Source organism: Seriola aureovittata, chromosome 15 (genome assembly GCF_021018895.1).
Source record: "Seriola aureovittata isolate HTS-2021-v1 ecotype China chromosome 15, ASM2101889v1, whole genome shotgun sequence".
Taxonomy (NCBI): domain Eukaryota; kingdom Metazoa; phylum Chordata; class Actinopteri; order Carangiformes; family Carangidae; genus Seriola; species Seriola aureovittata.
The window spans coordinates 6,326,297-6,344,355 of record NC_079378.1 but is presented as its reverse complement, the minus strand read 5'-3'; the positions used below and the strand labels follow the sequence as shown (position 1 = coordinate 6,344,355).

Here is an 18,059-nt window from a genome sequence, read left to right as displayed (position 1 = left end):
ATTTTTAAAGCTTGAAGTGCACGTCACTATTTCACTGCTCTAGTCTCCAACATGTCACAGTTCTGCCTGCTAAGAGTCTCTACTGAAATGTAACCAGATAAACTGCATTACAGTGCTGATCATAATAAGTATTTTATTGACAATTTCTCCACTCATTACTCACTAATCTAATTAATTCAAATGCAGTTTCACTCATGTTTATTAATTAGTTCCATGAGAGTGTGTTAAAGATTATTTGCTTTTCTTCTTCACTTTGGAAGCTTTCTATTGTCTCTAGTGGCTACTTGAAATGAAGGAACAGCTTTTCCAGTAATCACAGTTTTTTACTGCATTTCATGCCATCCATATTTTCATTATGAATAGTAGAACTTTGTTGCTTAAATAAAATCCTTAGTTTTAATCAAACCTTAAATTATTATTAACCATTACATCGTAATTAATAGACAGAAAGTATGGACAGACCTTAAACCCAAACTTTGGCACTAGCAGTTTTATAATTGGAACAATAAACTATAGTAGGGCAACTAGTTGAATCAATTATCAATAGCAACTAGCAGAGTAATGACTAGTGGCTAAGAATAAGCATAAAATAAGCATAGTTTAGTTACTTTTAGCCACTGGAGTTTATTTTAGAGCTCAGTTTTGGGAAAGAAAAGACGCTGTTCCACTTCTGGCCTTTCTTTCACCTCTTGTCACACCGGTCCCTACTGTACACGACTCGCACTAGAGCCCTCTATTGACCTTTAACTAGGCTAATTAGTATTGACTGTAGTGGAGAGAGGAACAGATGGACAGGACAGAGAGAATGTCTATTTCCCTTCACTCTCTCTGTATCTCTGTGTCTTCATATAACATTGCATATGTATACATAATAACCTCTGCATGGTGTATATACTTGCTCATAGGCAAAATGGTGTACAGTACATACACAGATCCCCACAGGATTCTGTAATAGTGATTGGCGCTTTTATTCACTTCAGTATTATAACCTCAGTAACGAGCATCAGAGCTAGTGAGAAAGTTTATTGAGCGCAGATTTTCCAGGGGAAATCAGAGTGCTTGTTGGAGCAGAAAGTGAAGGGAGAGGGGAGTGGAAGCGAAGCGAGGAGAGGAAGGAAGAGGATGCAGGGGAGTCTGGAGTAGATAAAAAGTGTCAGAAGAAAATACTGCTCCCTTCCTCACAGACATTTTTAGATTTTTTTTTTTTTTGCTTTTGGGAAGTTTGTTTGCAAGTTGTAGCTTTTGTTAAATTTTTTTTTCCTAATGTAATAAGCAAGTGAAAAGTCATTTTGCTACCAGATAAGGGGAAATTGTAAGCACCTGCCAAGTTTTCACTCTCATCAAAGTGCTTCATTTCATCTTGACGCGTAGAAGTCAGTGTTGTCAGGCGCGGACACAGTAGCACCAGCTCTGTCCTCCCGCCATGCATTTAGCTGCCATGTTGAGTGGCTCTGCTCTGACTGCTTGTCAATCTGTGGCTCTAAGTGCCAAAACTAAGTATGGGTAGAGAAAGTTAGACAGACAGTGAGATGGAGTAAAAGGGACAGAGAGAATGAGAGAAAAGAGTGAGAAATCCATTTTGTTTAGCCTGCCTTAATGTACGGCTTTGCTTCCCTTGTAGTGTGCAAATTGTCTCTGTGATGGTGATGCATCATGTACAGTCCATGACACCCGTATTGTCTGTCATATCTGTCCCCTTTTCCCACATTTTATATTTAGATGTCTGAGATGACTCACACCTATGTGGATGGAAAGTACAGGGGCTATCTATCAGAGAAGAAGTCGGATCTTCTCTGGCTTAAATCCATAGCTCTCCCGCACTTTGAACAGAAATTGGTATTCTTGTCATTGGTTAGGGGGGAAAGCAAGCCCTGCAATTTCTCATTGGGCAGCTGTCAGAAGCCCTTGCTCCTCTATTAGTGGGTGTGCAGGCGCCAGGATTTGTCACAGTCAGGATAAAGCATTCTTTGAGTTACAGGCAAACACACTTTTTAAGACGTCATCTACTACGCATTTGTTGTAAAAAATTAGCCGGCTGTATTTTTTTTGATGTCCTCTTTTCTGCCTCACACAGAGCTGTTCAGTTGTACGCAGATGCACGCAGTATTTTCTCATCAATCCCAGATTAGAGTATTTGATATGATAGTGGCATTAATTAGATAGTGGGTGCCCAAAACCTGTTTCTCAGGAACGGGTAAGTTGAGTAGACGTGACAGATGGATGTAAACCTGAGTGTACTGTGAACTTCTAGATTAGAAAATATGCCATGACCCTTCAGTATTTTGTTCCCTCTTTGAAGTGTGTTATTTATGGTGAGAATGGATGCTGTCAAGTCAGATTTATATTGAATTCACTGAATACTGCCTGTCGGTCTTAAAGTTCAAAGAGCTTTTGAAACAGCCAGCTCTGTTTTCCTCGTCTCTCTGTGTCGAGCAATCTGACAGAGATGAGATGTGGTTTGAAAAGGACATGGTCAAGGACGATAGAGCAAGGATGTGTTTCGGCAAACACTCTTACTATGCATTGTGCGTGCCCTGGGCAGCTGCTTACTCATAATCTGACATATACACACACGCTTTCTGGTGATAAGGTAACACCTTCGGCTTGCAGCTGAGGACTGATTCCGTATACTAAAAGGCCACACAGTCACACCTCAAGTCACTGATTTGTATGCTTGTGTGACTTATCGCATGGGCATGTGAGGTTTTTTTCGGAGTGAAAGGCCAAGTCATGGAACAGCTGACATCTACTATATGACGGGAAAACAAGTTAATTTCTCCAACAGCACAAACAAATTGATAAATGTATGAAAAGATCAATCTTTGAGTTTTTTTAATCTATATTGGAAGGATTGTTGATATTGAACCTGTCCGCAGATTCTGTGCTTAGAGGATTTTCACCGAACAAAATATTTGGATGATTGTTTTTTTTTTTTTTTTTTTATATCCTGAAAAAATATTTTTAACAGGGTGGCCAAGGTTAGGCATGGAGTCTAGCAAGAGTGGCACTGGGCATGTTTACCCAAGGGGCGTGGCATTTGGGGCTGAACTGTCTTGGCTCTCTCCGCCTCCCTGGAGTCACAGACACAGGTCTTCATTTGTTTTGGTCAAATTAAAAGAATCCCCCTATATGGTGTTGTTCCTGCACTACATGGCTCTGGACACACAGTGTTTGATGAAATGTGTTGCCTGTGTATCTATCTTGATGCTCTCACTTCTCAAGTGGAACAGAGTGAAAACACCCAGACTCTGATGTTGACTTACCTTCTGACTTGACTTGCTGACTGCTCTGGGTGTTTGTAACACAACAGTTATTTTGCCATGGCGGCAATGTGGTTGAAATTGAGTTGTTGCAAACTTAGTGCGTTAGTGTAGGTTTGGCAAGTCCCCCCAACCAACACCAAAGATTACTCCTGAAGCTACTACCATTACCTCTGATACTGATTCTAATGGTAACACTAACACAGATTAAGTCTTTGCAAAGGCACAAAAATGCACACTGAAGACAATAAACTCACTAACGTCATCAACATCAACCAATTTCACTATGAAAAGACAACATGCAAAAAAAGAAATTGTATTGCAGTCATGATTATAGTGTAGAGTCTTTCACTGAAAAAATAAATAAATAAAAGCATTTCAGTCACACCACAATGCTGCACTTATGGTATGCTGTGATACATTTTACCTTTATCAAAAAATTGCAGCTCCTGCAATTTGGATATTGCACTTAGCCATATTGTGATTTGGATAATATTTTGATCAATTGTTCAGCCCTAATAAAAAAGTCTAATTGCAGTGTTAAGGTTTAGGTAAGCATAAAAAGAGCCAGAGTAAATGTTCAGCTGCTGACACATTCAGTCTGAGCCTGGTCTAGCATTTGGTGTGGGTTAATTGTTTGTGTACTCAAGCACAGATTCATGAAGTCTGCAAGCTTTAACAAACACATCCTGTATATCTTAGCTCCTACTGAGTTGCTGCAACTTAGTGGAAATCACAGAGTCATATGTTGGGAGTAGCTGCCTCTTAGATCTGATGGAATTTTGTGTGCACTGAGCTGAAATGCATCAACTGCATCAGTTCAGTCTATTTATTCCTACCTGAATACACCTTATTTTATGTTGATAGAAATGATACAGCTATATGTATATATGTATGTAACTCTGCTCTGTATCTATATATATGTGTGTGTGTGTGTGTGTGTGTGTGTGTGTGATATATATATACATATATATATATATATATAAATTTCTTTTTTTTTTTATAAACTGTGTGACACCTTGCTCCATTGTGCTTGTGGTGATCCATAGACATGACATAAATTGACCCTAAAACTTAGAATGGGAACTCACGTCTGAGGGTGTGTGTCATTTGTCTAGTGTTCACATGAACAGTCCTGCATGACTGATTTTAAAAAAAGAGGTACGGATGTGTCATCCATTGTGAGTGTTCTCTTTGTCCCTCCAGAGGTCACCAGAGCTGTCGGCCACTCATCTTCCTTAAGGCCACTAAACACACGCCAGTCAATGTGCGTGAGTGTCTGGGTGTCTGTGTGTGTCTTTATTGTTGTAGGGCAGTTCAGGGTACGTTTAGCACTAAGCAAATAGCAGCGGGAGCAGTTTGGTCAGCTGTGATTAGCTGTAGAGAAGCTGAAACATTGAAGGTGACTACAGCGGCGCCACTAATGCCTGTGAATGTCACTGAAGCCAGGACACAAAGTTTACTCTAAATTTATGTCTTTGCCTCTGGAAACTTGGTATTCAAAGACTTTCCTCATGAGATCTTTTAGGGTTGTATTCTAGTGATGACACCCAGACTGCCCCTACACACACGCTGACACACACACTCACACGCCTAATAGATATGTATTCTCAAGCTCAAGTAACAACCACATTAATCTTTCTCTCCGCTTCAACAGGCGTGATTTACACTGCTGGTATCCTGGACTGTGAGACCAAAGACTCCTACTGGCTGACAGTCTACACCACAGACAGAGGGGTTACACCCCTGTCAGCCTCTATTGAAGTCTTCATCCAGGTACGCACTTTCTGCTGCCAATATGCACATTATACTATGCATGCATAAGAGGCCTCATACTGAAGAAATGTCTTTTGATTTTTGCACTGAGATAAGCATGAGCTTGAAATGCCAAGTAGCAGTTTGCGGTGTAAGACATGGCTGCTTTCATTTTGGTGCCGTGTCTGATAAAGATTCATCAGTGGAACCTTAATCAGTCACAAAAATACAACAACCTTGTGCTTAAAGTGGCAATAGACAACTTTCACCCCCAGCGTTTCCAAGTGGTATTAATGTTGGTGCCACTGGCAAGATGAATGTAATAGGTTTCACCACTGCTCATTTTAGAAGGGTCACCGCTAGGAAATGTGTTATTTGTTAGATTATCAACCAGACAATGTATCGTTTGTTTCTGGCTGCTAGCCCTGGTGTTAGCAACATGGCTACTGTTATCAGCCTGGCTACTCTCCAAAGCAAGAAACAACTGGAAGAATGCCAATTCGAATTAGAAACCCAGGTCTCAGTGCTAAAGCTAAAGCCATAAGGGCAGAGTAAAACACCTGGTTGAATTACTGATAGTTTACTAAGCCAGTAGAAATTTTGACAACTGAATGTCAGTTTTGAACCGTATGAAGTCATGCATAGTCAGACAGACCATAGTGACTGCCTGCAACCTGACCTGTGGACTGCCGCATTGATGAGCCAGCGGACAGTAAAAAAATCCATAAAATCAATCCCAGCTGATAAGTGGGGGCTGAATTTCTGTCCTAGTCTGACCAAGGTTCACTCTTGTTTTACCTCGGCTTCTCTCCTTTCACGTCTTTACCTACTCTACCTCCTTCGACAATGGGGCTCTTTTTATTTTGCTGGGCAGGTTTTCTGTAGTTACTCCGCTTGTCCCACTTGTTCAACTGCCATTTGCACTACCTGGGAAAAGCTAGTGATAACTACTAATAGCTACCGCAGAAAACAAAAGCACTATCTTCTTTCTGTTTTGGTTGTGCAGTGGCAGGTGCGCTTCCTTCGTGCCGTAAATCAAGCCTTCATTTTTCCACGAGTTTTCATACCCAGTGGCAGAAAGACTTGCATAGTGAAAGCGAGGCTTAGAGGGAACCAATCTAAATGCAGATGGTGTCATTATTCTGTAGCCATTACATTGTGCAGTCAACATTTTCTTTAATATATTTAGTAGTAACTGCAAATTACAGGCAGTGGAATTCTGAATTTGTCCCCAAAAAAAATGTACCAGTAGTAGTAGCTAAATATGAACTAGCCAGAATCTACTGTGGAGTACTAATTGCACTAATTGGCCTTTGCACACCAAGCTCCTTTGCAATACTCCAGGGTTTGCACAGCAGCTTCCCAGGAATCACACTCTGCAAAGGAGCATACATTTTTTAAAGCGTTCATTCAAGTCCACAGGGAGCTTATTGTTTGATACTTGAAAGATAGTTTGGATGGAGAACTCCTCGCTTAATGGTGCATTAATTATTTCCACCATATCCCACCACATTTATATCACAAAGGATTCAGTTTTATGTCTTCTCCGCTCTTACTCTATATTTATTATATATACCACACTTGTACACCGAGCACTCCTATCGTCATTCAGTTTTCAAGCATCTTCAAACAACTTCTCACGTCTTTCTTCTCCAGAAAATGATGACATTTTATTAAGAGGTGCTGCCAACAGATTAGCGTCTCTGTCTCTATCTGTCAACATGTAACTGCAGGCCAGTTTTGACATGTTTATTGTACATAACTGTTGAGTGTCACATCCAAAGTAACATTGTGACGCTAAAGCATGAGCGTGTTCCTCTCTGACATGCTAACGATGCTCAGTGCAGTGTTCAGTCTGTAAGAGAGATGGCACAATGGCAGGAATTCTCTGCTTCATCGCCGGTTTTATTTGGCACCAAGTAATCCACTGTCTAAACACTCTAATACACACATCGCTGCTACAGCTCTGCTTTCCCTTTGGGGGAGAGTTCAGCGGCGTATGAAAAAACAAACAGCCTTTTCCTGGCTTCGGGATATTCAGGTGCGGTGGTGTGATCGGGTGCTTTACTCCCTGCCTCTTTATCACAGACGGAAATAGGGAGATTAATCAGGCACAGGTGCTCCTCATTCACCGGCTGAACCATCTTGGCTCTCGGTGCCTCCCAGCAAACACTCAATCAACGCTCTGTTTGCCATAAATATTCGAGATCTACGCCTTAAGAAGGGGAAATTAATTTGCAGTGCATTTAAAGTATGACATCTATGACATTTTCTGGTAAATAAATTTCCATTTTTTGATTGATAACAGATCAACTTCCCAAACCCCAGTCCACACTGCATCTCATCAGCTGCTTGATTAACAAAGATATTTAAATCTGCAGATGGATTGTCCTCACAGCAACGCCACACATGCTGATTTAGAAGGTTGTGTTTTTATCAACGCGTCTGCTGCCAGTTCTGATCCATCTCAGATAGAGAGGGCAGTTAGAATAGATTAAAAGAAACAACACTGCTTTCTCTCCCTTTCTCTTCTCCACTTTGTTTCCTCTCCCCTCTTTCTCTCTCAGGTGGAGGACGTCAATGACAATGCTCCCCTCACCTCGGATCCAATCTACCACCCAGTCGTGATGGAGAACTCTCCAAAGGATGTGTCAGTCATCCACATCCAGGCGCAGGACCCCGACCTCACTGCCACACCCAGTCGTCTGAGTTATCGCATCACCGCCGGCAACCCGCAGAATTTCTTCTCTATCAACCCCAAAACAGGTAAAACTCACAAACAGATACGATTGTCATTGAAATATTATCTTGGTAGAATAATGTGGTGATTAAAGGCATAATTAGTAATATATCCCTTCAAACAACAAATAATTACACCAGACGTTTGTGTTTATATGTTTGCGTGACTCTGAAATGACTCAGATTTTCTTTCATCATGCACCTCCTACTTCATTCACTCAATAAAAGGCTTTGGTTCCCACACAACAAATTAAAGAGACTTTTGTGCCCACACAGTCAAACATCTAGGACACTGATGAGCCGTGCAGACAATCTTCTTTGCACTCTTAACCAAATATTACTTGCAGCCTTCTTTAGGGGTGTAAGCTCTTTGCGGGAAATTAGTGCAGTGAGTTTTTATTAAGCCACTGTGTGGGTGAATATCGTCTAATCATGACCGAGGTTTACATTAGTCAGAGCAATTTTCTTTCCCATTACCTATGTTTCTGATAGGAGGGCCACATGGCATATTTCTATGTATTCTGTAACATGAAAAAAAAAAAACATGCTTTTCTATGAAAGTAAAAAAAAAAAAAAAAATCTAAAGGGAAAAAGCAAAGCTGAAGCTGGCAAAAAGGTTTGTGGAGTATTAGCTGGGATTTGGATTTAGGTTTTTATTCAGAAAATACTGCCAACTACCATAAGCCCCCTCTACTACATATGGGATCAAGATCGGGCCTTAAAGAGTCTGAGCTTATGAAAATGATATTCTGACAGCCTGTGGTTATTCGTTGTCTTTGGTGAGCCTGTGGAAAAATACTGCAGGGGAGACATAAGTGCAAAAAGATAAAATTTGCACACTGTCCTTGATCCATGCAGCAATTTTAATTTCTCGTGCACATGCAAAAATACCTGCCTTTGTCTGTGAAAGAAACTTGAAGGAAAAACTATCTGTCTAATTTACATTTTAGGCAGTAGGTATCTCTCCCTTTGTCCAACTGTATTGAGCTGTAAAGACGGGATCAGAATTTAGTGACGGTTCAGTGTATTTTGAAAGAGTGCACTGATTTTGCATTGCACTCCTACATTGTCAGAGTCAGTGGAAAATCATGATTAAAACTGATGCAGCAGAACCAGAGATGCTGTTTTTTTTAGTCCATGCATTCTTCTTCCTCGTTAAAACCTTCCAACTAAATTACCCAGTTTGTGAGTGTATTTTTAAAGGTCCCATATTGTATAAAGGTAGATGTCCATGTGTTGTTTGATTATAAAACAGGTCTAGATTCTACATTAATACTGTGAAAGCATCAAAGCGCTCAGTCCACAGAGAAATGCACACAGCCTGTATTCAGAAACTGAGCCTTAAAATGAGCCGTCAGAACTTCAGTAAATTTGTGATGTCATAACAAAGCAGTCCCCACCCGAAGCCCCGCCCACCTGGACCCACCATCAAACCTTGTAGGATTTGGTTTCTCTGAGTGTTTACCTGAAATCTGCTATATTTCTATTTGATCACTCAGAAAACAGTCAGCCACCATAAAAGTGTAAAATATAGGACCTTTAAGAGTGCACTGATTTAGCATTGCACTCCTAGTAGCTAGCTACAGCTAAAGCTACAGCTACAGCTACAACTAACACAGCTACAGGTTTATAATATAAAATATAATTATATACCCCCAGATTTTTTTAATCTTCAAACTTGTAGTTTTCAGATCAAACCAACGCAATTCATCAAACGTGGTGCAGCTTCTTCTGGAGTCACAAAAGGTTTTATACAACTTTTTTTCACATATGCATTAGTATTCCACAAGAGCTGTAAGTTTCCCCTTTCAACATCAATGGAACTAGATAACATTGGAACAATGTAATTTGTGCGTATTGTGCATAATTTGTTTATAGATTCTCAAAATGAATCTCGAGCCGTATCTTTTCTGTCCATCTGTAAATTTCATGTGACGCGAATTGCACATTTCCATTTCCTCATACATTTTTTTAACAGTCTTGCGAAAGACGATATACAGCCGCTGCCTGTGAACTGAATATCATCTCACAACATTATGCCTGAACATCATTTCAAAACTCTGAATCTTTTAGACCCTGTGTAACAGACAGGATCTCTGTTAGAGCCTCTCTTGATCCCATGCTTTTCACAGTCTTGGCGTACCATGAAAATATATATTTTTTTTAACTCTTATTTTTCAAGTGATTTTGATTAATTGACAAAATGTCCATGTTTTAAATCAGGGGAATTGTCTCGGAAGACAAACATTATTATTAAAGCAAATACATTCAGACGTGTTTCAGTTTTGGCTGTCTAGTTTGAAGTCTAGGGAGGTCCCAGTGCATTTTGAGTACAAGCTTTGCTTGAAGCTTCCATTAAAGAATTATTGAAGAGGTGAAATGTTTTATTCAAATCCAGTTGAAAAAAAAAAAATCATTGTGAAGTCTTTTCTGTCTCTGCCCTAGATAAAGTTATGAGTTTTCCAGTAAACAACAAAAGGCAAATATGCACATTTTGGCTGTTACAGGGACCTGTATTCCAATTCAAAGAAATGTCAATGTAATGATCAAAAACTGATGGCCTGTGTGTAATATGCCGCATGTCAGCTATCAAGCTTATAGAGGAAGGAACTCCCTAATGGAGTGCTGTTGCATGTTCACTCTGGTTGTGAATCAAAGTGGGTATTTCCGTCCTCTGTTCCTCCCTGAATTCGCTTTTGTGCAGTGTAGCATCATGGATAGATAATACGGACACGACTGGGCTGAACCACGGTGAGAAGGCTAATATTGATTCTAATAGGGACATACTGGTCCTCACACACTCATTAATATGTACATCACTGTGTACTGAACACACAGATATTCTCACACCTACTCTTGACCAATTAGAATCCTTGAGAGTAAAACATGATGCAGGCCATATACATTACATCATATATATATTATACATACATCTTAGCTGTAACAATGAACTACTCCGCCTGTCCTGGTGCATCCATCAGATGTCAATGTCATCAATGCAGCTGCAAAATCATATTGAATTGATTTGTTTTCAGCTGATTAGATCACACATTCAACAGCTGTGTTGAATGTGTGTGTGTGTGTTGTGTGTGTGTGTGTGTGTGTGTGTGAGAGAGAGAGCGAGAGAGAGCAAGAAAGAGAGTTTGTGTGGCAATTTAATCAAATGATTAATTGGTTACAGCAGTGCATTAGAAAGGGCAGCTCTGTTGCAATGAGCCGATGAAGATGATGCTCCCTCATCTGTGCCCGAGCCACAACATGAAAAATCTAACAACTGCACAAAAAAATACTTTGCCTTTGTGTGTATTTGTGAGAGTGTATTTGTGTATGTGTGTGTCTGGGCTGTGTGTGTGTGTGTGTGTGTGTGTGTGTGTGTGTGTGTGTGCCACAGGGGAGTGTTTTTTGCCATCTGAGCCCTGCTGTCTGTGTCAGCGACCCAGACCCAGTATTTTGTTATCTGTTACTCATTAATGCTATACAAGGGAGCTCATATTGATGACTATCTTGTTGACATTGTGATAAATGAACTTTCACTGAGCAATTGGTTTTTAATGTTTCATGCAGTCTTTTCCCTCAGAGGCCTCACATCAGATTGGCTTCCACCAGCTCATTGAAGCCCAATAAATAACATATGGAAATTGAGGATTTCTTTTTTGTGCAGATAATATTATTCTGCAGTTTTAGAAAGTCCCAATCACAAGGTGTGTATCTGAATACACAAGTAATATAATTTTCACAATAATGGGACTGACAATGCCAGTCTATTAGTTTGGTAATGAGACATGCATGACTGAGAGCTGCATTCAATAGGAATCACTCCTCACTGTTTACCCAGTCAAAAAACTTTCCATGTACCAGAGTGATTTCATTGGATAGATGAATAAACAAAACCCAGCTGATTGATTTGCTTTCATGAAGCAGCTGCCAGCCGCACTACGACCTGCTCGGAAAGAAAAATCTCTTCAAATTTCAAGTTGTTTTTATAAAAAATTTGAATCGTGTGGTTCGAAGTAATACTTTTTCAAGTTCACTCTGGAAGTGTCAATTTGATGGGTTTGAGGTACTGAAACAATTCCCAGAATGTATTGAAGCAGAACTTTGAATGAGTGCAAAGTGTGTAAATGTGCGGTGACAGCTTACAGTGCTGTCTGCTAGTCTCTGGGTGTGCGACTGAAGCCTACCTCCTTTGGGGTGGGGGTGAAAACAGAGCAGATAAGTGTTGACATAGGGTGTTAGATGGAGTGCCTCTTGTACAAGCGTGCATGTTTGCCGAGTACCGTCATGGTGGCTGCGTGACCCTTTTTTGCAACCCCTGCTTGATCGTATTGGTTTTTTGCTGTACCAGTATATGAACGGATTCTGGTTTGAGTCGGCGTTCACCAACAACAATGAGCTAAATTTGAAATCTGAATTTGATCTTTAAATTGTATTTTTAATGTTGCCCCAGTTAGAAAAACATATCGGAGCTATTCCCTTTACAAGGCTAGGAACTAAGCTGTGAATTGATGTTAGTATCTGTTAGAGAGGAGGAGGAGAAGCCTAAAGATTTAAAACAGGCCACTGGACCATTACACAAATTTTGTATGCCGTGTGAAGCTGTGGGTGGGGATTTTTAAATAATTTTCTTCCTGATGTCCAATTAAAACGGAGGATTGCCCAGCTGCAGATGCGCTTCGAGCTGCAGATCATTGATTTTTATCAGAGTTGTTACTCGCGCTGTGTCCCGCTGAACAACCATCACCCACTCCCCCCCCCCAGTCTCTCTCCTGCAGCTTGTGACCGCCGCTCTAGATTTACTCCTAATTTGCTTAATTGAAGTTAGCCTGCGTAGCAAGCTCAAGGTGACACTGCGATATGTGCAAGCACAAGAGGAGTGTGAGTGTGTGTGTGTGTGTGAGCCGTGGTTTTAGTCTTATCCATTGAGAGTTGACTGCACCGATATTTTAAGCATCCAAAATAATCCTACTTAACTGCAATGCTTCATTACACCGAAACAAACACATTATCACCATTCAAGCACAGTCAGTGTTCAGTGTAGTCATTCCACACAGAAATAATATGAGAATATATATATGCGTGTGTGTGTGTGATTGTTGCTATTTGTCTGTGTGTATCGATGTCTTTATTTGCAGTGCATGCATGGAGTTGCTCTGTCATTTGTGCCGACTGCTAGATGAGGACATTGCTTGAAAATAATACTACATCAGACAGATGTGTGCTTTTTCTAAAAAACAAAATGATCTTTTTCCGTCTCGTGTTCGGATAAAATACATCCAGACAAATGAGCCAATTTTGCTGTTTGGATGCTTTTGGAAAACAAAAATCATCTTATAATATTGTAAAACTGTCATATAATGTGGCTGCTTATGGATCAATGCCTGCGTTTTCTTGTTTCTCTGTTAACCAGAATAATGTCTGGGGAGCTTTTGATTTGTTTAAATTACTGAGTCGTTACTGAGTAAATCCAGCAGTTATTGATCAACGCAAAGTCAGTTTTTGTTTTTAGTGTGTGTATGTGTGTGTGTGTGTGTGTGTGTGTGTGTGTGTGTGTGTGTGTGTGTGTGTGTGTGTGTGTCTCGGGGGGGTGGTGGTGGTGATGGCATCGTTTGTTTTTGCACCACCAAAACGGAGCTGCGGTTTGCCGCCGTGATCTCTGATACACCCCTGCCTAGCGTTTGTCAAAGTGTCTAACCGTCATCTGAAAAAACCTGGTTCGATCACAGCTATTATCAATAGCCCTGCTGTCCTGGTGGCATGCTGGCCAACTGAATGACCCTCAGCTATACAGCGCCGTATGAACATGTGCCAGATGCCATCGCCCTCTGCCAGAGCTGCAGGCTACGGTTTCTAGAGCAACATATGTGCATGTGAGAATGCACATGTGGGAACCAGCTCATTCTTATTTTTGTGTGGTATTCACACTGAATGATGAAGAGACTCCAACTTTTAACAGCAGATCTTTATTGACCATGTATAAATCTGCGTTGGTGTAATCCAGAGTTGCTCTTTTGTCATTTTTAGGGCTGATCACTACAACAGCGAGGAAACTGGACAGAGAACAACAGGCAGAGCACTTCTTAGAGGTACAGTAAAACCTTAACAGTGTTCATGGGTTTATAGCATTATTATTTATCTGGCTCTGCCACCTGCCACAGCCCACTATTAACTGAGACAGGGTGGAGGACAAGCCTGGCAGGCCCTCAAGGCTCCATAAACTGTGATGAATGGCTGTAGTTTTGGGCCCCAGGTTTAGGATTTTCTAAATGTAATCATTCATCATTGGTTATCTTCTCTAGTCAGGACGAGAGCAGGGAGGAGAGGAGTTGGTCTGCCCAGCATTTGATAAGCGCAGACACTGGGCATACAGATAGCTCTGCGATTACCATTTCAGTTGCTCCTGCTGCTCTGCATGCAGATGAACCGGATAATCAGAGATTCTCGACTTTAGAGACATGAGCAAACTTCTACTTTCCCAGACTTTTTCTTCAACTTATTAAATTCTGTTGACTCTACAAGCACTTTGCCCCTCGACAAAATGGAATAACCCGCAGTTGACCCACAGTATTGCAGCTTGGTATTTTGTTTCTGTAATGCCAACTGACTTGTCTGGGCTCAATAACTCTTTGTGCTGCTTTGTTCAGCTCCAGTACTTAACAAGAAGACAGATTATGACAATGTGCTCCAAAATGAAAGCAGAAAATTTTGTGGAAGGACGCTTTTATCTGCAGTAACACAATTTATTTTAACACTCACGTCTAAAAAGAGTCTAAAATTGGGGGCAGAAGTCTTTGTTGTTACATCGTCCTGTCCTGTCTTGTCCTGAGATTTAATGGGACTGCCTGTGTATGCATGCCACCCACTGCTCCGCCTGCCTGTAATTAATAGTCTAGTGAGCAGTCAGGCTGCCAGCAGTGGTGTTCACCCTGATTTAATTGATCAGTGATCAGACCTCTGCCTCCGCCTCAAGGGGATCAATAATACAAAGAGATTTCCCGTGAGCTCAGCGCCACGTGGCCCTGCACACATGGGGAGCCAGGATTTAAGACGTTAATACATAAGCACCGACGCATATATCAAAAACAATGTTTGAAATGCAATGATGCACTTGTGTGTTTTCCTCAGGTAACAGTTATAGACGGCCCGGTGACCACCCGCCAGTCCACCGTGTGGGTCATCGTTCACATCGAGGACCAGAACGACAACCCGCCCACCTTCCCGGAAGTCACCTACCGCATCAGCTTGCCAGAGCGAGACCGCAACAAGCGCGGCGAACCGGTCTACCGCGTCTTTGCCTATGACCGTGACCTGGGAGCCAACGGCAACATCACCTACAGCATCGTGGACGGTAATGACGATGAGAAGTTTAGTGTCGACCCCAGGACTGCCATGGTGTCATCAAAGAAGATGGTGACGGCGGGAAGCTATGACATCCTCACTGTGAGTTTTTATTCACAGCGTGTTTGAGCAAAGATGGCAAACATGACAATAGATCTGAAGCCTGAATTACAGACTGCACAGGGTCTTTCTTGGGATAAGACTTTGGTTTCTTCCACGCACAGCCTCTCTTTTCACTTCCCAAATGCTGTTTTTCCAATCCCTGCCTCTTGTTACAACAAAATTGATAGCCAGTTGGGGTGCCATTAGTTTATAGGGCTTTGCTTTCAGCCAGCCTCAAAGTTGGCGGGACCAAACACATTGCTATTTTCCACCTGGCACAAGGCCAGATGTCTGAGGTTGTACGTTTTTGGTAATTCCATGGTCAATTAACTCACGAGACGGATGGCGCGGTGCGGCTGAAGTTTATGCACAGCAGGTGGCACGATGCTTTTTGATACTTTGGGCTGAAATGGTGCTTGTTAATTTTGCGCCGTTTGTCTGAACAAATAATTACTCAAATAATGTGTTTGGCTCGGAGCTTCTGGTCTTCAGTGAGCACCACTTATAACACCATATTTTACAATTACCTCTCATATAGGTTCCTCCAAAGATTTAGCTGATTTATTTCGGTTAATGTTATTCCTATTGGGTGTGTGAAAGGCAGGGTGAGCTATCTGAAGCCAGACAGGGGCAGCCGTCCCATTAGACTGTAATTGCTGAGATAAAATTATGAGGCTGAGCAAAAATATTATTGATGGATGGGGGAAGATGGATGGATATAGTTTTGACAAAATGTGTGTGTGTCTAATACATGATGTTATTCTTGATGTTTGCTTGCCCTGAATGAATTTACCTAAGAAAAAAAACATTGCAGCTCCTGTTTCTGTTTTTTTTTATATTGCATTCTGCCATATTGCGAATGTGATAATATTTTGATTAATTGTTCATCCCTAATACATACTGTACTTACAACAGATCAAGTCTAGCGGTAAACTCATCTTAAATCTACTTCCTCCTCAAGTGAAGTTTCCAGTTTGCAGTCTGGGTTTTTCATTCATCGTTAGATTCACTGGCTCCTGTTTATGTCTGGATTTCTCAGCGTTGTTCCCTTTTATTAGATAAAAGCGGAGGACAGCGGCGATCCCCCGTTATGGTCAACCGTCAAACTCCATGTGGAGTGGATTCGCAAACCGGTGCCCTCGCCTCTGCCCCTGCTCTTCACCCAGAGGTCCTACAACTTCTCCATCTCTGAGACGGCCGCTGTAGCTCAGCCAGTGGGAGTCGTCGCTGTCGGCCAGTCGAGCACGCCCGTCTGGTTCAACATCATCGGTACGAAAATTAACGCAGGGCAGGGTTCCCACAGGTCCTTGAAAAGTGTTTGAAAATAGAAAGTGCTTGAATTTATATAATTTTTGCAAATATAGAAATTTAAGTTCATTTGATTTTTTTAGTCAACATCAGTAAATAGGCTACGTGCTGCTGTCTGCATGTGTCTTTCACCGTCTCACCTTATCAGCTTGTAAATAAGTCTCTGTCTCTATTGCTCAGCTTACACAATATATTGTTTGGCTGTGCTGTGTTAGAGAGGGCAAGAGAACACACAGTCTGCCTTCACTGTAACACAGCACAGTGGAGAAGTGTTCCTACATTCACATCTCTCTCTCTCTCTCTCTCTCTCTCTCTCTCTCTCTCTCTGTCTTTGATTGTTTTCTGTGAGCTTCTGCAAAGCCTGCTCCTTCTCATTATAAACATACTTAGTGTTGTAAAAGTAATTAACCTTGATCCGTGTCTCAAACTTTGCTGTGTGCCGCTGGGTCCTTGAATCTGGGCCTGGGAAGTCCTTGAAAAATCGAATTGAAGTTGCTGTTTAATAAGGTGTGCGAACCCTGGATACTGAACAGATCAGAGATCAGTCTTGTGCTGCTGGTTAATGCATAGGCATTTATTCAGTGTTTTTAACAACTATAAAAAACAAAAATCAATTAACTCATTATTTTCATGTCAGATTTGAGCTGGTATTCAAATGTTCTAACTGATTTATTAAAAAGGGACTTGGGAGCATTTGTGACTCAGTTTCCCTTGAATTGCCTCTTGAGGGATGAATGAAGTATTTTGATTTGTATTGAACCACCTGCATGGTTTGAGTACTCATTATAATGGGGGATGTTATTTGGCTAGTTGAGTTGGACCTGTCCTGCATGAGCCTGAACCAACACACTGGAAGTCACACCATGCACTGTAAAAGCTTGCACACGTTGATTCAAACTTCAGACCTCCTCACACGCCTCCTCGATAACTTTGCTGTAACTTGTACTGAATATTTCTCATAATCAAAATTAGCTTGTTAAAATGAAAAGGCCACTGGCACATTCTGTAGTTGGGATTAATTGTGCACAGGCAAAGGGCAATGTCCAGACAAAAGATTTCTTTCTCTTGAGGGTTTATTTGTCCAAAAGCAAAACAGACAAAAAGTAAGTTGAAGACCATGAATCCTCTCAGGGGCATACAAGTTCAACGCCCCTGTCCCTTGATTCAAGTCTTTGAAAGAATAATCAGTGAATACAATAGCTCATTATTGATTGCAACTCAATAGCTCTGATTAAAAAAACATTAGTAGAGCTCCAGCTCCTTCACTTTGATGTTAATGTGAAAATAAGTAGATTTTTAGTCCATTATTCTTTTCAGAAACACACGTCAAAAGATACAAAAAATGCAAATGTGGTGAATTTCTTCCTGTTCCACCATCACTGTGGATGTCAGTGGGGTAATTGTACAGGAAACGCTCTTTAATATTTCATTTTTTTTTCTTTTTTTTTGGCATTTAAGTGAAAGCAGAGTGATGAGGGTCTTCTCTCAAACTTCTAGAACTGGACTCATCCATGAATGAATCACATCTCCCATCCTGCGCTGAAGCATTCTGATGAATAG

At 41.1% G+C, this 18,059-nt stretch overlaps 1 protein-coding gene across 1 annotated transcript in view; it reads left to right on the top strand.

The window, feature by feature from the left end:
- The window catches only part of LOC130182915 (protocadherin Fat 3), a 70,238-nt gene that overhangs the window by 7,064 nt on the left and 45,115 nt on the right, over positions 1–18,059 (top strand). The window contains exons 5-9 of the mRNA XM_056398123.1: positions 4,918–5,036; positions 7,583–7,781; positions 13,776–13,837; positions 14,877–15,191; positions 16,250–16,460. Coding sequence (XP_056254098.1) covers positions 4,918–5,036; positions 7,583–7,781; positions 13,776–13,837; positions 14,877–15,191; positions 16,250–16,460 — 906 coding nt within the window. The remainder of the gene's footprint in view (positions 1–4,917; positions 5,037–7,582; positions 7,782–13,775; positions 13,838–14,876; positions 15,192–16,249; positions 16,461–18,059) is intronic.